Source organism: Pyrus communis, chromosome 8, assembly GCF_963583255.1.
Source record: "Pyrus communis chromosome 8, drPyrComm1.1, whole genome shotgun sequence".
In the NCBI taxonomy this organism is placed as follows: Eukaryota; Viridiplantae; Streptophyta; class Magnoliopsida; order Rosales; family Rosaceae; genus Pyrus; species Pyrus communis.
In genome coordinates this window covers 21,006,554-21,029,204 of record NC_084810.1, presented here as the reverse complement: position 1 = coordinate 21,029,204, position 22,651 = coordinate 21,006,554, and the positions used below count along the sequence as shown (strand labels likewise).

General features: G+C 34.9%; 1 protein-coding gene across 1 annotated transcript; it reads left to right on the top strand.

Moving 5' to 3' along the window:
• Positions 1-5,479: 5,479 nt before the first annotated feature.
• Positions 5,480-7,355, top strand: LOC137742773 (outer envelope pore protein 16, chloroplastic-like). The gene is made up of 6 exons (XM_068482721.1): positions 5,480-5,666; positions 5,844-5,895; positions 6,081-6,112; positions 6,478-6,511; positions 6,650-6,717; positions 7,044-7,355. The coding sequence occupies exons 1-6, from the start codon at positions 5,553-5,555 to the stop codon at positions 7,182-7,184; spliced, it is 441 nt and encodes a 146-aa protein (XP_068338822.1). The 5' UTR covers positions 5,480-5,552; the 3' UTR covers positions 7,185-7,355.
• The last annotated feature ends 15,296 nt before the right edge of the window (positions 7,356-22,651 follow it).

Here is a 22,651-nt window from a genome sequence, read left to right as displayed (position 1 = left end):
TATGTACCTAGGTTTGGAAAGTCTATGTTCAATGGTTTTGTGCTTATCTAGTGGTCACTATATTGCCACGGACGAGGATTATGATTGTTGGATGTGGGCTGGGAGAAATAATCTCTAACTTCGGGCCGAGAGACACGGAGTTGGCATTGGGTCGGGAGAATTAATTTCTGGCTATGGGCGCAGAGACATAAAAGTTGGCATTGGGCTGGGAGATATTATTATTGGATACCACTATTTTATCACACTATATACGATATGTTTTATGAAAGGTTTTATGGCATGCTAGGTTTTCGGAAAACCTATTAAATATTATGCTATTAGTTTTCATAAAGCTTTGGGGGTTAGTATGTTGATAACTGTTTTATTATTATTATTATTATTATTATTATTATTATATGTCAACTTGGTCCACTCATGTTTGTTTTGTGCCCCTTAGGACTTAGAATCAAGGTGTACAATCGCGGCGTTAAGGCACTTCCGCATCCGCATCTTCAAGTTCTCTCGGTGTAGGACCCACTCTTGTTCATTCAATTTTATATCATTTCTTTTCTAGTGTATATAATTAGTTATATGCTCCGAACACGTACCTCATTTGCTTATTAATTACATTTAGATTTATAAGTCTTATTTATTTTCTTGTTCTCATGCATCCTAATATGCCTTCGTCACCTTCGGGCGTGTCATAACACTTCTGGAAACAATGATTTTGTTGCTTTTCAGATCAAACACCATGTAACCCTTCTCTTTTGTCCCATATCCAACAAACATACATTTCTGGCCTATTTCATCTAGTTTATGCCTTAGCTGAGTTGGAACATGAGTATAACATACAAAACCAAAGATTCTCAAATGTTTTACCCTTGGTTTTCTACCATTGAACTCTTCAAATGGAGTTTTGTTCTTTAACACCTTGGTAGGACATTTATTCAAAAGATAGACAACAGTGTGAATTGCTTCACCTTAGAATTTGAGAGATAGTTTCTTTTCATAAAGCATGGTTCTTGCCATCTTTACAATGGTACGGTTCTCCCTCTCAGCAATGCCATTTTGCTAGGGAGAATAAGCAACTGTTAGCTGTTTTTCAATACCAACATCTTCACAACATTTCTCAAATTGCAATGATGTGTACTCCCATTCTCTGTCAATTCTAAGTTTCTTCAACTTAAATCCAGTTTGTAGTTCCACCATAGCCTTGAACATTTTGAAAATTATGAACACTTCAGACTTGCTCTTCAAGAAATAAACCCAGCACATTATGGACTTATCATCAATAAAAGTGAGGAAATACTTGCTGCCACCAAATGTCCCACACATGGGTCCATAAACATTTGAATGAACAAGCTCGAGTGGAAGAGATGCTTTCCATTTCTGTTCTTTGTCAAAAGCTTATATGTGAGCTTTCCCAGTAGCACAACCTTCACACACTTGATTGTGGTCTTTAAGATATGGCAAACCATACAACATGCTCTTTTCCTTCAACATCCTCAAGCTATCTTAATTCAAATGCCCAAATCTTCTATGCCATTTCCATGAGTTGTCTTTAGTAGATGCTCTATTTGCCATAATGTGATCCATAGATTCAAATATTAAAGGGAAGCATCTATTCCCCTTCATTTGCACAGTAGCAACATGATCTTGTAGCTCACTATCACCAAAGATACAAGCCATAAAGTCACCAAATAAAAGCCAGTATCCATGTTTAACCATTTGATCCACACTGAGAAGGTTCTCATCTAGACCAGGCACAATCATAACTTCTGGTATGAACCTTGTTTCTCTCTTAGTCTCAACTACTAGAGTTCATTTGCCAATTGAATCAACCAAGTCTTCTGTGCCCATTTTTCACCTTGCATCTTGTACTTCTGTCAATATTGATAAGTAATGGTTCAGTACTAGTCATGTGGTTACTACAACCACTATCTAGGTACCAAACTCCATTATTACCTTGCACAAAGGCCTTATGGCAAGAATAAAACATCATTGCATTATCCTGGACATGGTTCAAATAGTTGGTAGCTTGAGTTTTCTTTGGTTGATGGCAATCTTTCACCATATGTCCAAACCTGTTACAATTGTGACATTTGGGTTTCCCTTTGAACCAACACTCTCCATAGTGAGCCTTATCATAAATCTTGCATTTTTGTTTACTACCATTAGTAATCTCACCTTGTCTCTCAGGTTGATGACTTTTGTTTTTCCACTTCTTGGGTTTAGACTTTCAATTGTTTTTTCCTTTGCTGTGATTTCCCTATACAAATGGTTTATTTTGTGTATTTGATGCAAAAATCATACTAGAGAAGGCATGCTCTAAGCTTGCAGTATCATTTTCATGTCTACTCAACCTAAGTTCATAGCTTTTAAGAAATCCAACCACCTCTTGCACAGTCACAATATTCAAATCAGAAGTTCTTTCAATCACAACACAAATTGGATCATACTTATTAGATAGGCTAATCAAAACCTTTTGAACCTCTCTTTGGTGAGTGAGAATCTCACCATAAGATTTCATTTGATTAATTAATTCAAATAGTCTAGTAGGATAGGCAGCTAATGATTCATTTTCTTTCATCCTCATATATTCAAACTCACGAAGCAAACTTTGAAGTTTAACATACCTTGCATGTTCATCACTACGAAATTCCTCTTGGAGTAGATCCCAGGCACCCTTGGATATCTCTTGATTCACGATCCGAGGGAAGATCTCTTTAGACACAGTGCTCTGAATGATTCCCAGTGCTTTAGTGTCTTTCATGAGTTGATCCTCCATGTAAGTATCAAACTTATTGTCGTCTTCTTCATCATCGTCCGATGAGGGTGAGTCTTCCTCCTTTGTTTTTCCTCTCTCCTTCTTCTTCTTCAATTATGGAGTAACAATTCCTTTATCTACCAGTTTCCATATCCCATATGATTTGAAAATGGTGACCATTCTCACTTTCCAGAATTCGAACTCCGTTCCTTAAAAAAACGAGAGCTCGTAAATCGCTACTTCCAGACCCAGCCATTGTAGCTTGAATCGGAATGAAATCAAGAGATTTTACGTTGGATTATCTCGCAAAATTTCACAGAAACCGATGCCCAGTCCGAAATTGAACCTAGGCTTTGGATACCATGTTAGAATCTGTAAAAGTTTGGTAGTATTTGTAGCAATTCAAAACAGAGAGAAGAAAATGAAGAGATAGAAGGAACGTGATCAAAATCTCAGAAAGAGCCAATGTGCTATTCTACGTGCATTTTCATTTTATCCAAACAAAAAGGGAGAAAATCTAGGAGAGCCTATGAGCTCATCCATCCCTTCATTACAAGAACCTATGAGATCTTGCCATTTGCTCACTTCTTAACCTAATACATTAAGAGCTATTCTCAACCCTTGATTTCTAACAGCTTATTTCACAAAGACTAACATCTTGATAAAATAAAGAAAATGACAGTTTAGACCTTAATCAACCAACAAAATTTTCATCTTTCTCAATCTTGTAGTGTCTTTCCTTCTTCGTTAGACTATTTATATTACGTGTTTGCTTAGTTGGAATAGGGGAGGTCACAAATTCGAGAAAGAAAAGAAGGAATGTGAATGAGATTTTTTTTCTTTTTTTTTTTCTTTTTTTTTTTTTGTGAAAATAAAATTTACAATAGGAACTCCGTCCTTAATAAGTTCATTTGCCACTAAGTATGTGTCATTGAACACATGTCGAACTTGAACAACTTGTAACAATGACATAAACCCTTTCAATACTTTCAGAAGAGTAAAAGTTCTCAAGAAAGGGGAATGAGAATGAGATCAGCTAGGTGGGTCGATTTTAGTCCTCTCTGTAGTGTCAATCATGAATTTTAAGACCTTTTTGCTACGTTTTGGACACCGCCAATACAAGTTGGGTTGAGGTCTAAAGTTAAGCACGCAAATTCTAAATTAAACATTGTAACGAGCAAGTGATGATCTAAAGCAATTACAAGTCCAAACCTTAACCTTCTCCCTAAGTTTAGCTCCCACCCTCACACATTACATTACATTAAGCAACAATTACAACTTTTATTCATTCATTTAATTATTCTTTTTGGGGAATTAAAAAACAATTATAGTTTGAGAAAGTGTGCCAGTAACACAGGTTGGTACACTAAATGTTACAATACGAAGTGTTGAATACTTGGGAAAAAAATTTCTAACTGCTTGTCACATCCCAACCCGGGCTCCCACCACATCCCTAGCTCGATTCTACTCTAGCACGATATTATCCGTTTTGGGCCCCGACCACGCCCTCACGGTTGTTTCTGGGAACTCACACGAGAACTTCCCAGTGGATCACTCATCTTAGGATTGCGCTCAGGCGCTACTCGCTTAACTTCAAAGTTCTGATGAACTCCGAAGCCACTGAGCTCCCAAAAGACTTCGTGCTAGGTAGAGATAGGAATATACATATAAGCCCGATGAACTCTGAAGCCAGTGAACTCCCAAAAGACCTCGTGCTAGGTAGAGATAGGAATATACATATAAGGCTTACAAGATCCACTTCCCTGGGCGATGTGGGATGTAACAATTCACCCCCCTTAAGGGTCCAACGTCCTTGTCGGCACACATCCGGTCAGGGATTGGATCTGATATCAAATTGTCACATCCTGGCCCGGGCCCTCACCGATCCACTTGGGATTGCTCTCAAGCGCTACTCGCTTAACTTCGAAGTTCCGATGAACTCCGAAGCCAGTGAGCTCCCAAAAGACCTCGTGCTAGGTAGAGATAGGAATATACATATAAGCCCGATGAACTCCGAAGCCAGTGAGCTCCCAAAAGACCTCGTGCTAGGTAGAGATAGGAATATACATATAAGGCTTACAAGATCTACTTCCCTGGACGATGTGGGATGTAACAATCCACCCCCCCCTTAAGGGTCTGACGTCCTTGTCGGCACACATCCGGCCAGGGATTGGATCTGATACCAAATTGTCACATCCTGGCCCGGGCCCCCACCACATTCCGAGCTCAACTCCATCGTAGCACGATATTGTCCGTTTTGGGCCCCGACCATGCCCTCACGGTTTTATTTCTGGGAACTCACACGAGAACCTCTCAGTGGGTCATCCATCCTAGGATTGTTCTCGCACGTTATTCGCTTAACTTCAGAGTTCCGATGAACTCCGAAGCCAGTGAGCTCCCAAAAGGTCTCGTGCTAGGTAGAGATGAGAATATACATATAAGACTAACAAGATCCACTCTCTTGGACGATGTGGGATGTAACACTGCTTGTATTATGACACTTGGTGTATTGAGCCATGTTCACGGCACAATCAAAGCAAATATTATTAAAAAAAAATGAAAAATGTCACTTGCAATCAAATCAAATACCAATTTTACACATGACGCACCATTGCACTTGATCCACCGGCACCGCCTGATGCAATTGATGCTGCACTGCATGGCATCTTTCGATGGCATTCTCGTAAATGTTTCATCACTGATAAATATCGTATCACAAAACACCCCCACCAATTTTGTCATCATAGTGTTCGTCTATCACAGAGGGGAGAGAGAGAGAGAGAGGAGACAGAGAAAGAAGAAGAAGATGCCGAGAAGCAGTTTCTCAGGGGCGCTTACAGGGCCGCAAGTCGACGTGATCATCGACTTGGGAAACCCATTGCTCAACCACACCGTCGATGGCTTCTTGAAGATCGGAACCGTACGATATTTCTACTTTTTTTTTTCATTTTTTTTTTTAAATTATCTTCAACATTTTTTTAAAAAAATTTTTGTTGTTTTTTCAGTTTAGTATTTCACTTCTGGGTTTTGATAGTTCGTATAGTTGCAATGGTAAGGTTTTGAATCAAACGGTGTCGTTTTGTTGGTTTGGTTTCAGGTTGCTGCTACCAGAGCAGTTGCAGAGGATGCTTTCTCTGCGGCCAAGAAAGGTAATGTTATTTATCATTGCGCTCCAACTGTTGCAGTGGGAAAGTTTTAAATTTCATATGCTGATCATGTTGTGCTTGCAGTCTGATGATGATGATTGTATTTATTTGGTTTTTGAATAAGATTTTTGGGTTTTATTTTAGTTTTTTTAATTACATTTACTAAAAATGTGAGGTGATTTTTGCAGGGAGCATTTCGACTAGCGACTTTAAGCACACTGTGAGTAACCAGCACAATCCCTTGTTTAATTAATTCGGTTTTTCGATTTTGTGCTTTCTTGTATGATCTGAGATAAGTAGCTACTCTTAACCTTGACATTGAGCTCAATGATCTTGCTGGTTTAGGTAGTTTAGTTTGTTTTGTTTCGTTTTGTTTTGTTTGATTTGTGATCGGCCTTTGGTTCCCTTGTAACCGAAAACAATATTAGTAGCTACTTTCAGTTAATTCAGCATCTTCAGTTGTTGCTCAATTGATTTTGTTTAGTGGGATCTATTGCCTTTTGGAGGTCTATCTTATTCATAGAAGAAAGTTGGGATGTAACCCAATTTCCAAATCCTGCTAATTGAGAGTACTGTTTCTTGCAGTTGAAGAAGATGTGTAAAGAAGGTGCATATTGGGGTAAGTTGAGTCCCATTTCATTGTTTGTTAGATGTATGTATGGATGAGATTATGCCCGTCCTCCGGGAAAATTGCTTCAGCTTCCTCACTTTTGCGAATTGAGAACTGCATCAACAATTTCTTCTATTGCATTGACAGGTACTGTAGCTGGAGTGTACGTGGGAGCAGAGTATGGTATCGAGAGGGTCAGTGGACACAGAGACTGGGTATATGTCTGTTCGAATTCTAGATAGCTAGTTGTACAGTACCTGTTGGCCTTAATTTTCATGCTCATTCGTCCTAGTTTGCACATGAACCTTCTAGATTTGGGAAATTGTTTCAGATTGTCTACTTGCTAATTTAAAACTCTTAACCTCTATGTTCCCTATATCCTCCCGTTGCCATGATTTGTGTAATTGTTCGTTTTCAGTATGCGCTGGTAGCTTCTAAAATTACATTCAAGCGTGCCATTTCAAGTTCGTTTTTATTTAATTTTCGGACTTCCATTGGAACTTCTGCATCTGCTCACCCTTTTTCTTTTGATATCCTGCAGAAGAATGCCATGCTCGGGGGTGCATTGACAGGGGCTCTAGTATCTGCAGCCAGCAAAGAGAACAAGGATAAAGTTCTGGTGGATGCAATTACAGGAGGTGCCATTGCGACCGCTGTGGAATTCATCAACTATCTCACCTGAACATGGACGGAATATTCTACCCGATGTCTCTGTTGATCCTGGAGAACTATGAGTCGGTTTCTCGTGTCATCTTCCTCGTGAATTCATAGAACATTGTATAAAGAATGTTCAAGGGTTCATCTAAACTACTGAAGGTTGATACAATGAATTATGAATCTTCTGATTTTATCATTCTTGAGCAATATGTTCGCTGCTTTTTTTTTTTTTTTTTTGGATAAACGATAACGTTAATGGGTTAAATAGGTAGTTGTTAGGAGGAAAAGAATCGGTAGGGATCAAACATGCTCCATGGTGCAAATGCATAACAGTTTTCTGCTACTGCAAGAAAGTGATGCAAAGATTGCTATGAATTTGTTGCATTCACCGAAGAAAAAACAACCGATGCCCCGTCCGTCGTATTATCTTCTATTTACAAAATTGGTATTCAAATGTGCAAATCCACGTCTATATAATTTAGATTAGTTAGCTACAGACAGACTAAAACTTGTGCAAAAAAACAATTGTATTGTTATAAGAACTATGGTATATGCCGCATCATTTACATATAAAAAAGTGAATAATAAGTCAAAGTGCTTAAAACCCAAATATTCTTTTAAAAGCAAAAGTAAAATGTGCTTGAAAAAGAAACTCTAATGTGCATAGAAAAATGTATGACAGAGAACTTAGTCAACAAAAATAGGGATTTGGTTTATGGTGCCTCGTAAGTTGGAAATTTCAACTTTGTATTTTGGGTATGGAGCTACCTGGCTTTACGGAGACCGTTCCTCTTTAATCTGCGCTAGATAACTATATAATAAGCCTTGCATGGTTATTGTTCTTTGCATCAGCATCTAAAATCTTTCTTATTATACACAAGCACACATAGAAACACACACATCAAGCACACACTTACATACACACAGATTCAAATGAAGCGTTCAATGCGTCTTGTTTCAGCTGTCTTCGTTCTTGTCTTGCTTTTGGCTGCTACCGGTAATTATATCTCTTTTATTTAATAATTAATTTTTTATGATGTTTCTAATAAAGCATCTTATTCAACAAAAAAAAATTGATCTTTAGAGATGAGGCCAATGGGTGTTGAGGCAAGGACTGAGTCAAGCAAGACAGTTGAGGGGAAGATCTGTGAGGGTCCAAGCACTCTATTCAAAGGGTTGTGCTTTTCGTCTAACAACTGTAAACACACCTGCAGAAAGGAGCAATTCACCAGAGGCCATTGTAGTGTCTTGACCCGTGCTTGCGTGTGCACCAAAAAGTGCTAATTAATTAGTTAAAAAGAAATGTAATCTGCGTAGAGACTGTGCTTGTGTAATGTGATGGATTAATGTGGCCCTGTATCCACATGGTTGCTTTTGCTAATAAAATGAATGACCCTGCATGGATCATTATTCATATGTCTAGTAGTTTTCATCGAGCCTAACGTACTTTTAGTCGCTAATTATCCTATATGTTTTTCTTTAGTATTATTATTAACATTCCAGATAGTCACCACAGACTATTCTTTTGTTTAATGACTTTCAATTAAGAAAGAGTGCATGATAATTATCTTGAAATGCTAATAACAATTTTTTTTTCCGTTTTGACAAAGCATTTTGTTGAAAAAATTCACTTAGTTTACTTGGATTCAACACATTACTTTAATTTGTGTCACAAAGATTATTTAAGTCATATTATCGATTTCATATGTACTTTTTTGTCCATACTTTGTGTTGTATTAAGTTTTTTTTGCCTTTTAAACCAATATTGATAAACGTAACACAAGGTGAGGTTGATGCACAAGAAAAAAATTAGGAAAAGGTTCGAAATTGCTTAACCAACTTTTAAGCAAAGACTTAATTATTTATTTTTATTTTATAAGAAATAGCCCTTAAATATTAATATTTTCTTGATAACATTTTAAAAGACTCTTCCACATTTTTTTTCTTAAAACACTTTCATATTTTTCTATCACTTTTCTGCATAGTATGTGTGGTATTGCCAAGGACGGTACCACCTTGGGCCCAAGGGGCAGATGCCCTGACTCATTTTTTTGTGAAAAATTTGTACATATTACATTTAATAATTTCACATGATAAAACATTTTCAGTTGTGACATTTCTAAATGATCAATTGAGAAATCGTAAGAAAATTAATTGATGAATGATAACATGGTTATTTTTTTAGGAAGAGATATTTGATGGTATTGGTAGTGAAATTGTTATGCAACGCTTTCAAAACTTGAAAATGCGTTGTGAGATATTGTAATATGTTGTATGATATATTTTATGGATTAGTGTATGTGCAATGTTAGTAAATTCTTAAGCTTTTTAATTTGTGACTTTATTTTTAGAATGTCCCAATTCATATAGATCTCAGACTTCGTCCCTGATGTATTAGTATGAATTTACAAGAGCTTATATATATATATATATATATATATATATATATATATATATATATATATATATATATCTTTATATATATAAGCTTGTTGCCTGAGATAGAATTGAATGAACTGTAAATTGAAGAATTGAAAATTTGATGTGGGGGATAACCAGAATTAAATATACCATGAAACCAACTGTTATAAATGAATAAGAATAATTGAACAAATGATTGATCGGTATTTACCTTGAACTGAAGGTACTCGATGAATTGACTGTGTGTAAGAATTTTATGACATTCAAAATTAGTTGTTATGAAAATATTCATAAAGTAATGAATTCAAAGTAATGATGCAATTATAATTTGAAAATAAGTTTTATTGCAAACTTACACTGGGACTTACAATTAATTTACTAACGATTGGATCAGCAAATTAGAAATTGACTGGTGAAAAGGATATTGGTGCACGTAGGCATCCTTGACATTTGAAAATTAAAAGTGTTTACAATTTTTTATTTCTTTGGGTACAGTGTGAATTCAAAAAAACTTTTGATTAAGAAAATGTAAAATTGAGCTTGGTTTCTTCTTCCTCGGAGACATCTTCTTAAAGACTTGGAAAAGAGACTTGGATGATTGATTGCTTTACTGTGGAAGCACGAGATGGATGGTAACTTGCTTTTACTGTTGATGAATAGTGATCCTTGTTGGAATAATTGCTACTTTTATTGTGGAGTGTGCAGGTGACTGAGTGATTCCTTGCTTTGTCGGAATTATTGATTGAACTTTGTTAGAAAACTTCACATGATGACTTTGGAAAGATGGCAATTGTCATGATAACTTGACTTGATGACTTTAATTTTCACATAGTGATTAACTGTGTTCACATGGCTTTATGCAAAAAGGTATTGGGAGTCCTGGTAGTCGGCCCACTTGGTTGACTATGTTTTTTGGCTTGCTAAGTTGGCTAGTTGCTGTGAGGATGCATCTGAAGATTCAAAGTCTACGGCTTCTTCTTCTTCTTCTTCTTCTTCTTCTTCTTCTTCTTCTTCTTCTTCTTCTTCTTCTTCTTCTTCTTCTTCTTCTTCTTCTTCTTCTTCTTCTTCTTCTTCTTCTTCTTCTTCTTCTTCTTCTTCTTCTTCTTCTTCTTCTTCTTCTTCTTCTTCTTCTTCTTCTTCTTCTTCTTCTTCTTCTTCTTCTTCTTCTTCTTCTTCTTCTTCTTCTTCTTCTTCTTCTTCTTCTTCTTCTTCTTCTTCTTCTTCTTCTTCTTCTTCTTCAGAATGGAGCATCGCTCATTCTGTAAGTAATTGTTGAGCTAGGTCTTTAAGTTGGGTGGCTTTTTCTTTTCTTGGATGACTTTGATGTTCCTTTGAGTGATGATGATGGACTAATGTCCAATAATGACTGTTCTGGGATGGCTGGCAAAGATGGTTGTGTTGGCTGTGTCATAATTACTGGAGATGGAGTAATGGGAAATTCTATGAGGACTTGACTAATGGTTTTTTTATGGTTGGATTTATCCCACCATTTGACTAATTTGATTCTATTGACTTCATCGATTTCGACTTCATAATTCCACTTCATGATTAGCAAAGATGGTTTTCGAGATAATATCCTTTTGTAATTGCCTTAATTGACTCAAGTGCAGACTTGAATTGCATTCAAGAAAGTTTAATTCCCACCAAGTATTTCCGTAAATCAACAAAAATTCTTAGTGCAACAAACCAATCACCAGTGCAGTTAAAATATGAAATCCCAAAAGCCCATGTTTGTCAAAACAATGTTTGTTTTAAAACTTCATTTAATTGAGTTATTATCTTTTTAATCACTATATTTGTTCAACCTTCAGTTATCATTGACAGTTTATCTTATTTGTTAACCTTCTAAGTATGATTGTTTACTCTCAACCCAAACAGTAAGATGTGTTCCAAACAATAAGTCCATAGGATTGGCATGAGTGGATTGCATAAGCGAAGAGGGAGTTTAGCAAATATGTGAGGAAGGTAAAGCAAGAAAGATTTCTGTATATTGAAAACCTACATTTTGAGCAATATGAGTAGATTATTTAGATCTAATTCAACTGCCAGCACTAGCTCCATATCCAGTTTAAGTAGAATTCCAGACATAGTACATGAAGAACAAAAATTAGAATTTCAAACAGAGGACAATGTCGACTTTGGAGATTAGAATATCTCCAAGGTTTCTAGTAAAAACATTTACAAAAAGAAATGGTCAGTAGCCTTTTTTAGAATTGAACACCATGTCAAAACAGTTGAAAAAGCTTATGTTCTTAATAAAGAACATGAAACTTGTTAGTTATTTACATCAGAACAAATTAAAACTCATAGAAAAGATGGTTACAATTACATTCACATAGGTCTAGTCCAAATAGCAATCAAGCCCTTAACAAGAAGAGGCATCAATACCTTTATTTTGTTATGTCTCTGAGATGCAAGATTCATTGACTTCAGTGATAGTATTCTTAGAATGATCAAGTCAAGTTTTTACAATGGACCAATTCATTTTGATTGTTTCCCAGATCTCATGATAAGTCTTTCAGATCCTCACATACTGAAAGCACTCACATAAACATCAAAACTTTAAGGTACCAAGTTCTTGAAGGAGTCCAACCATTAGCCTTAATATTTAAAGTTTACTACAAAGTCACAGGAATAAACATGAATTTCCAAGCCTTAGTCAAAAATCCTAGAGACCATACACTCTTGATACAAACCAATCAAGAAAATACCAACATCAAAATACCCAAAACCATTAGGTGGTCAGATATCAGTTTGCCTTCAGATTGGTGTTTGATTAATGAAAGTAAGCCAGTTAGTATCCAAAATAGTTTAGTCAACCTAGACAACATAGAATAATATTTTGATGGAACAGTTAAATTCAATTTTGACCATCCAGCCAGAAAATCAAGTGTCCACTTACACGAGTTAGCCCAATCACACAAATCTTTAGAACGAAGTAGGAATTCTTTTTCTGGATCCACATCAGCCGATATGGTGGGTCGAGATCAAGATTTAATCAATTCCTTAGTCAATAGAAAATTAAAGGCAGTAGAAACTAACTCAACAGTCACCCAACAAGAATTAATCAATGACCTGATTAACATAAAACCAAAATCAAAAGAAACAACCTCTCACGTGACTTACCCAAGATAGTAGCCCAATACTTAGAACCAAGGAGAACAAACCTCTCCAACAGAATCTAACTTCAAAGCAAGTCAAATCAACCACCAATTACTTGTACTGAACAAACCATTCAAAATTCGATGGAAGAAACTCAATGTTGACATCGAAGCAACAGAGAATATTCCCAGAAGAAATAGTTTTCGAAGTAAATATACAAAAGAACAAAATTTGGACATTTACAATAAATGGACCAATTTCATGAAAAAGCACAAATTTGAAGTATTTTTATTCGATTCGTTGAAAAATATTATGAGTCTGAAAAGAAGTTAGAAGTCATCACCAAAGAAAACTGGGTCAAGGAAGACAAAACTATAGTCTCTTCTAGTCACCCTCCATAAGAAACAATTTTAATTACAACTGCAAAAACACAAGTACCAACCACTCTTTTCAAACTTCCAAAAGAAGATGTAGGAGTCAAGCCAGTCATCGAACAAAACAATTTCACAAACTAGAGTCCACACACCATAGGAAACAATTAGACAAAATTGAAACCAAAATAGATAGACTTTCTCAACCAAAACCAACAATTAAGGAAAAACCCCTAGTCAACTTCCCAGAAGCCTCATCCAGCACGACAACTTTGAAAACAATCTTCACAAGTCAAAAAATAGATCAAATGTTACAAGAATTAAAACAAGAAAAAACAGTCAATGTTTTACAACGTCCAGATGAATCTCAACCAAAAACAACTTCTACAATATGGGATTCAGAAGACGAAAGTGAAACAAATTCCATTAGAAAAGTAGAAGAAGCTTTTCAAAACCTTGAACTCAAACGAATCACAAATAAAAGAGTCAACCCAACAACTCTTTCCAAAAATTGGTATCCAAGGCCAACACCTCCGAATATTCAATTTTAGGAAAGAAACATCCAAAATCAATTTTCAGTCTCGGTTGATAAACTCTATAAATGGAACATAGATGGATTATCAGAATAAGAACTTTTGAACAAATTACAACACATCTCTATGATTGCGAACAGTTATATTACCAACCATAACCTCAATCAAACTCAAGTAGTCGACATTTTGGTTACTGGATTTACAGGAATGCTCCATTCCTAGTGGGAAAAAATCTCACTGAAAAATCAAGAAATGAAATTAAAAATGCAGTCAAAAGTGACGAAGATGGAACACCCATCTTTGATGAGCATATAGGACGAGGGGTCCTAGATGCAGTCAACAGATTACTTTTCACCATTATAGAATATTTCATAGGGACACCCAATAATGTCACCTCTAGAATTCATGACCAACTTAGTAACTTAAGATGTCCAACCCTAAGTGATTTTAGATGGTACGAAGATATTTTTATATCTAGAGTCATACTTAGAGAGGATAGTAATCAACCATTTTGGAAAGAAAAATTCATTAATAGATTACCAAATCTATTTGCCCAAAAAATTAGAAATGTTTTAGTTAATGAAGAAAGTATCATACCATATCATATCCTTACTTATGGAAACATTATTAATATTATCTAGAAAGAAGGATTGAAAATGCGTATTGATATGAAAAATTACAAAACAAGTCAACAAAGACAAGTCAATGGCCAAATACGAATTAGGAATATTTTGTGAACAATATGGATTACCTCATATTGCTCCATCCAACAAAAAGAAAAAAATCAGAAGCCTACAATAGGTACCCAAATAGATACCCCAATAGGAGACATCCCAAATATAACAAATTCAAAAAGAAGAATTTTGAAACAAATAAATTTTACGAGAAACCCAAGTCCAGCAAATGGAAGAGGAAACCCTCAGGAAAATTTCACTCCAAAAACCAAGAACAAAAAGGAAATTGCTATAAGTGTGGCAAATTCAGTCATTAAGTAAATAAATGTAGAGTCAAGAAAACAATCAACCAGTTGAAAATCTTTGAAGAAGAGAAAACCTAATTAATCCAAGTCTTAGAACTCAGAGACACATACCATAGTCAATCCGAAGATGATTTAGGTTCTAATTCGTCTTCTTCCAGTAATTCCTCAAGTAGCCTTTCATCCCCCGACATTAAAATAGGATGCACTGATAATTGTTGTAAAACGATTTCAGTCCTCAATAAACAAGAAGAACAAGAAGATCTTCTTATCAAGTTAATCAGCAAACTAGATGATCTTGAATTAAAGTCACTTTATTTAAAGAAACTTAAGAAGTTAGTCTCCCCTGAAGAAGCCAGTATTAGTCAACCCCAAGTGGCCCCAAAAATTTGTCTTAGCACAACCCTGGAAAGGTTTAATAAGGCTAAGAAAGAAATTACGGTCAAATATCTACAAAGAGAAGTCAACAAAATTAAAGAAGAAATTAAGTCCTTAAAATTAGAAAACATAGAAATTCGCTCATATCTCAATAGTATCCAAACACAAGCACTCCTTAACAATAATGATGAAGAACATAATAGTTCCTCCTCAGACTAAGAATCAGAATTCAAGTCCATAGAAAATCCAACAGAAAACCTAGTTTTAGGGTTACTACAAAAAATTAGGATTCATAAATGGTATTCTAAAATAAAATAATAATTGAAGACTTCCAGTTAGAAACAATTGCTTTAATTGACTCAGGTGCAAACTTGAATTGTATTCAGGAATGTTTAATTCCCACTAAGTATTTTCATAAAGCAACAGAAACGTTTAGTGTAGCAAACCAATCACCAATACAGTTAAAATATGAAATCCCAAAAGCCCATGTTTGTCAAAACAATCTTTGTTTTAAAACTCCATTTGTTTTGATAAAAATAAAAAAAATAAAAAAAAACAATTCAGACCCAATCATTTTAGGTTTCCCCTTCATAGCTCTCTTATATCCTTTTAAGGTACACAATAACCGTATAACCACCAAAATGTTAAGACAAAAAAACGCATTTGAGTTCTACATGGAAACAGATCTCAAAATATTAAGACAATTACAAAAATATAGCAACTCAAAAACCATCAATCTAGTCACCAAAAATTCACAACAAATTAATTTCTTAAAAGAAGAAATTAATTACAAAAGAATTGAAAAACAATTAACAAACAAATATTTGGTACAAAGCATTAACAACTTTCAAAAGAAATTCCTCCGGATCTCCTGACCAAATTGTTCATTTCCATTTAGGAGTATGGAATCCAGCACAAAGTAATTATAGTACTATTAAGAAAGAAATATTATCTATAGTATTATGTATTAGTAAATTTCAAGATGATTCATTAAATCATAAGTTTTCAGTCAGAGTCGATTGCAAATCTGCAAAACATGTTTTACAACAAGATGTTCAAAACATTGCATCAAAACAGATTTTTGCACGATGGCAAACTATATTAAGTATTTTTTATTTTGAAATCGAATACATCAAAGGTAGTCAAAATGACATCCTTGATTTCCTAACCAGAGAATTTCTACAAGGAAAGAATGACAGTAAAAAGACCTTATCAGAGGAGGCTTCCAGCCACTCTACCACCACCACCAGTAAAACAAGAATCAAACCCATATTCTTTGCAAGTAATTGTTCCGCCTAATTACCAATTTTGAATATAAGCTTGTTACAGATACATAAAAAACATTCCATGCGCTTTCTCCCAACTATATGATTATAAGCATGCATAGTAACCATATTTTGTTTGGAGTAATTGTTTATTAGGACGACAGTTGCTGAGGGTAAGACATGCTAGTCTCAGAGTAACCGCTTCAATGGAACTTGCGTGACCGTGCAGTTGTTTGCCAAACTAAGGGCTTCCTCGGTGCTGGTGCGTGGATTTACGCTGCAGATGCTTTTGCACACAAAACTATTAATTAGCTAATTAATTAAGATAGTGCTGAGCTGATCACTTATCACTTATTAGTGGGTGCATGGACGCACGTACTTTGGTACTAGTGTGGAACTAGCTGGAATAATTCGCGGTTAGGTTGTTAATTAATATCGTATCTTTGTTATGGTTTTTAATGTTCTTGTTTGTACAGTATGTCGTACTGCGTAATTTTTTTATGGATTAATCTCAGTTTACTATCCTGAAATTTTTTGGTTTTCAACATTACATACATCAAGTTTTTTTCGTCCTAGTCAAGTACCTAAAGTGATAATTAATTTTGGAACACTGTCATACAACTTCCTCGTGAATTTGTAGAGCATTGGATAAGGAATGTTCAAGGGTTCTTCATCTAAACTACTGAAGGTTGATACAATGGATTATAAATCTTATAATTTTATCATTCTTGAGCAATATGTTAGATGTTTTTTTTTTTTTTGACAAAGGATAACGTTAGTGGGTTAAATAAATAGTTGTTAAGGGGGAAGGAATTCGGCAGAGATCGAACTTGCACCATGATATGTAGGCATGATTGCTTTTCGATACTGCAGTAAAACGTCATCCGCCAGTATGTTAGATGCATACTAATGAAATGATTGCTGTAAATTTGTTGCATTCATCGAAGAAAAGACAACTGATGCCCCGTCCATCGTATTATCTTCCATTTACATATAAGTCATTCTCTTGTTACTAAACATTTTACACAAATTGTAGAACCGGTTGCACATAACCCAACCTGATAGTGCTACATGTTGCCGTTTAATTGTAATAGTAATAATTGTTAAAGTTAAACTTAATACCTTTCACATATAAATAGAGTCGAACCATTTAATTGTATTAGTAATAATCATTTGGCCTTTAGATACGATGTTTAGTGCTACTGATCGAGTTGTTATAGAATAGTTTGTTAAAAAAGTCCAAACAAACATTCCTATATCCAATCCGAGTAATGTTAGGGAGACTAAATTGGTAAACTAAATGACATGGAAGTTCATGAGTTGATTATTACTTAAACGTTGATAAAAGTGCTCATTTTCTATTGGTGACACATCATTTAGTTTACAAATTTAGCCTACAAATTTAATCTCCTTAGCATTACTCTTACTAAGTAACATTAGGGAGACCAAATTTTTTAAACTAAATTTACAAACTAAATGATGTGATTGTAGATGATTCGATTATTAATTAAGTGTAAAGTGCTTGTTTCTTATTAATGACATATCATTTAGTTTAAAAATTTTAGTTTCCCTAGCATTAGTCTTACTCTATCCAATCCTATAATCTCTGTGTGGGGTCCATCGTCTACCTGAGTAAGAAACACCCCGCTTTAACCAATTCAACGATGTCGCGCCTCAGCAGAACACCTTCTTTAGTTTCAAATGCCAAACCAACTGATCAAACCCTCATTCCTTTGCACAATTCCATCTTCGCATTTTCTGATTCTGGCCTTTTCGATGAAATTTGCATTGTTGAAATCCGAAAAAAATCCCCTCATTGATCATAAAAACAACAACAAACAAGTGGAGACAACATATTCATTTCCATCATGGGAATGGTTTGCCTACCAATGCACTCCAACCCAATTCCATTCCGTGGTAGTCCTTCGGGCTCTATCCGAATTAGGGTACAGAATCCAAGTGATCGGAGTCCTTCCCGAACAATTCTTGTGTGCCAAGCTTGCGGAGTGTCCTGATCAGCCTTATGCCAGTCTGTGTACCTATTCATGCATTGACTATTTAATTCATGATGTCCCTAAAATGAACTGTGTGGTATTGCCAAGGACAGAGCCACCTTAGGCCCAAGGGACGGATGCCCTAACTCGGTTTTTTGGGAAAAAAAATTGTACATATTACATATAATAATTTCACGTAATAAAGCATTTTCAACTATGAAATTTCTAACTGATCAATTGAGAAATCGTAAGAAAATTAATTGATAAATGATAACATGGTTATTTTTGTAGGATCTTTGATAGTATTGGTAATGAAATTGTTATGCAACGCTTTCAAAACTTGAAAAATGCGTTGTGAGATATTATAATATGTTGTATGATATATTTTATGGATTAGTATATGTGCATTGTTAGTAAATTTTTAAGCTTTTTAATTTGTGACTTTATTTTTAGAATGTCCCGATTCATATAGATCTCAGACTTCGTCCTTGATGTATTAGTACAAGAGCTTATATATATAAGGGAGTTTTAACGAAAGCACACGGTACTGTTCACTTTAAACACTAAAAAGTCAATCCTGGTACTATATACTTTACCCTTTATTTTGTCTTTATCATTAAAACTCAAAATTTTAAAGTTATTTTCATTAGTTTTCTTTATATAATAAAATACATATATATATATATATATGTGTGTGTGTGTGTGTGTGTGTATAAATATATCCTGCAAATCGTATACATATATATATGTGTGTGTGTGTGTGTGTGTGTGTGTGTGTGTGTGTGTGTGTGTGTGTAAATATATCCTGCAAAAGAATGCCATGCTCGGGGGTGCATTGACCGGGGCTCTAATATCTGCAGCCAGCAAAGAGAACAAGGATAAAGTTCTGGTGGATGCAATTACAGGAGGTGCCATTGCGACCGCTGAGGAATTCATCAACTGAACATGGACGTAATATTCTACCCGATCTCTCTGTAGATCCTGGAGAGCTATGAGTAGGTTTCTCGTGTCATCTTCCTCATGAATTCGTAGAGCATTGTATAAAGAATGTTCAAGGGTTCATCTGAACTACTGAAGGTTGATACAATGAATTATGAATCTTCTGGTTTTATCATTCTTCAGCAATATGTTCGATGCTTTTTTTTTGACAAACGATAATATTAATGGGTTAAATAGATAGTTGTTAGAAGGAAAAGAATCGGTAGGGATCAAATATGCTCTATGGTGCAAATGCATAACTGTTTTCCGCTATTGCAAGAAAGTGCGAATATGTTAGATGCTTACTGATGCAAAGATTGCTATGAATTTGCTGCATTCGCCGAAGAAAAAACAACCGATGCCCCGTCCATCGTATTATCCTCTATTTTCAAAATTGGTATCCAAATATGCAAATCCACATCTATATAATTTAGATTAGTTTGGTAGACAGACTAAAACTTGTGTAAAAAAACAATTATATTGTTATAAGAACTATGGTTATGCCACATCATTTACATATACAAATGTGAATAATAAGTCAAAGTGCTTAAAACCCAAATATTCTTTTAAAAGCAAAAGTACAATGTGCTTAAAAAAGAAACTCTAATGTGCATAGAAAAATGTATGACAGAGAACTTAGTCAACAAAAATAGGGATTTGGTTTATGGTGTCGCGTAAGTTGGAAATTTCAACTTTGTATTTTGGGTATGGAGCTACCTCGCTTTACGGAGACCGTTACTCTTTAATCTGCACTAGATCACTATATAATAAGTCTTGCATGGTTATTATTATTTGCATCAGCGCCTGTGATCTCTCTTATTATACACAAGCACACACATAGAAACACACAGATCAAGCACACACTTACATATACACAGATTCAAATGGAGCGTTCAATGCGTCTTGTTTCAGCCGTTTTCGTTCTTGTCTTGCTTTTTGCCGCTATCGGTAATTATACCTCTTTTATTTAATAATTAACTTTTTATGATGTTTCGAATAAAGCATCTTATTCAACAACAAAAATTTGATCTTTAGAGATGGGGCCAATGGGTATTGAGGCAAGGACTGAGTCAAGCAAGGCAGTTGAGGGGAAGATTTGTGAGGTTCCGAGCACCCTGTTCAAAGGGTTGTGCTTTTCGTCTAACAACTGTAAACACACCTGCAGAAAGGAGCAATTCACCAGAGGCCATTGTAGTGTCTTGACCCGTGCTTGCGTGTGCACCAAAAAGTGCTAATTAATTAGTTAAAAAGAAATGTAATATGTGTAGAGACTGTGCTTGTGTAATGTGATGGATTGATATGGCCCTGTATCCACATGGTTGCTTTTGCTAATAAATTGAATGGCCCTGCATGGATCATTATTCATATGTCTAGTGTAGTGTTTTCAGCGCTTTTGACGTATTTTTAGTCGCCTATTATCCTATATGTTTTTCTTCAGGATTATTATTAACATTCCAGATAGTCACCAAAGACTCTTCTCTTTGTTTATTGACTTTCAATTAAGAAAGAGTGCACGATAATTATTGTGAAATGCTAATAACAATTTATTTTTTTCTGTTTTGACAAAGCATTTTGTTGAAAAATTTTACGTAGTGTACTTGGATTCAACAGATTACTTTAATTTGTGTCACAAAGATTATTTAAATAACATTGTCGATTTCATATGTACTTTTTTGTCCACACCTTCTGTTGTATTAAGTTCTTTTGCCTTTTAAACCAGTAGTAATAAACGTAACACAAGGTGAGGTTGATGCACAAGAAAAAAAAATTGAGAAAAAGGTTCGAAATTGCTTAACCAACTTTTAAGCAATGACTTAATTATTTATTTTTATTTTATTTTATTTTATTGTAGAAGAAATAGTCCTTAAAGATTAATATTTTCTTGATAACATTTTAAATGACTCTTCAACATTTTTTTTCTTAAAACACCTTCATATTTTTATGTCACTTTTTTGCATAGTATGTGTGGTATTGCCAAGGACGGAGCCACCTTGTGCCTAAGGGACGGATGCCCTAACTCAGTTTTTTGTGAAAAAATTGTACATATTACATATAATAATTTCACGTGATAAAGCATTTTCAGCTATGAAATTTCTAAATGATTAATTGAGAAATCGTAAGAAAATTAATTGATGAATGATAACATGGTTATTTTTATAGGAAGAGATATTTGATGGTATTGGTAATGAATTTGTTATGCAACGCTTTCAAAACTTGAAAATGCATCGTGAGATATTGTAATATGTCGTATGATATATTTTATGGATTAGTGTATGTGCATTGTTAGTAAATTCTTAAGCTTTTTAATTTGTGACTTTATTTTTAGAATGTCCCGATTCATATAAATCTCAAACTTCGTCCCTGATGTATTAGTATGAATTTACTAGAGCTTATATATATAAAGATACATACATACATATATACATACATACATATATATATATATATATATATATATATATAAGCTTGTTACAGATACATAAAAAACATTCCATGCGTTTTCTCCCAACTATGCTTCTTCCTGTTGCTTTTGGTGGCCAGCGGTAGTATTTCTTCTTGCTCGATCTTGTTAACTAACTTCATGGTTAATATATATATTATTATGATTATAAGGATGCATAGTAACCATAATTTGTTTGGAATAATTGTTTACTTTCTAATATTAAAGATTAGGACGACAGTTGCTGAGGGTAGGACATGCGAGTCTCAAAGTAACCGCTTCAATGGAGCTTGAGTAAGTAAGAGTAACCGTGCAGTTGTTTGCCAAACTACGGGCTTCCTTGGTGGCTGGTGCTTGGGTTTACACTGCAGATGCTTTTGCACACAACACTGTTAATTAGCTAATTAATTAAGCTAGTGATGAGCTGATCACTTATCACTTACTTATTAGTGGGTGCATGGACGCACGTACTTTGGTACTAATAATTCACGGTTAGGTTGTTAATTAATATCGTATCTTTGTTATGGGTTTTAATGTTCTTGTTTGTTATGCATCATCGTTATGAGTTACTTTGTACAGTATGTCATACTGCGTAACTTCTTTATGGGTTAATCTCAATTTACTACCTCGAAATTTTTTTATTTTTAACATTACATACATCAAGTTTTTTTCATCTCAGTATGGTACCTAAAGTAATAATTAATTTTATAACACTTTCATACATTTTTCCCGTGAATTCGTAGAGCATTGTATAAAGAATGTTCAAGGGTTCTTCATCTAAACTACTGAAGGTTGATACAATGGATTATGAATCTTCTAACTTTATCATTCTTGAGCAATATGTTAGATGCTTTTTTTTCTTCTGACGAAGGATACCGTTAGTTGGTTAAATATAGATAGTTGTTAGGGGTGGGAAGGGATTCGGCAGGGATCGAACCTGTACCATGATGTGTAGGCATGATTGTTGTCCGCTACTACAGTAAAGCGTCATCCGCCAGTATGTTAAATGCTTACTGATGAAATGATTGCTGTAA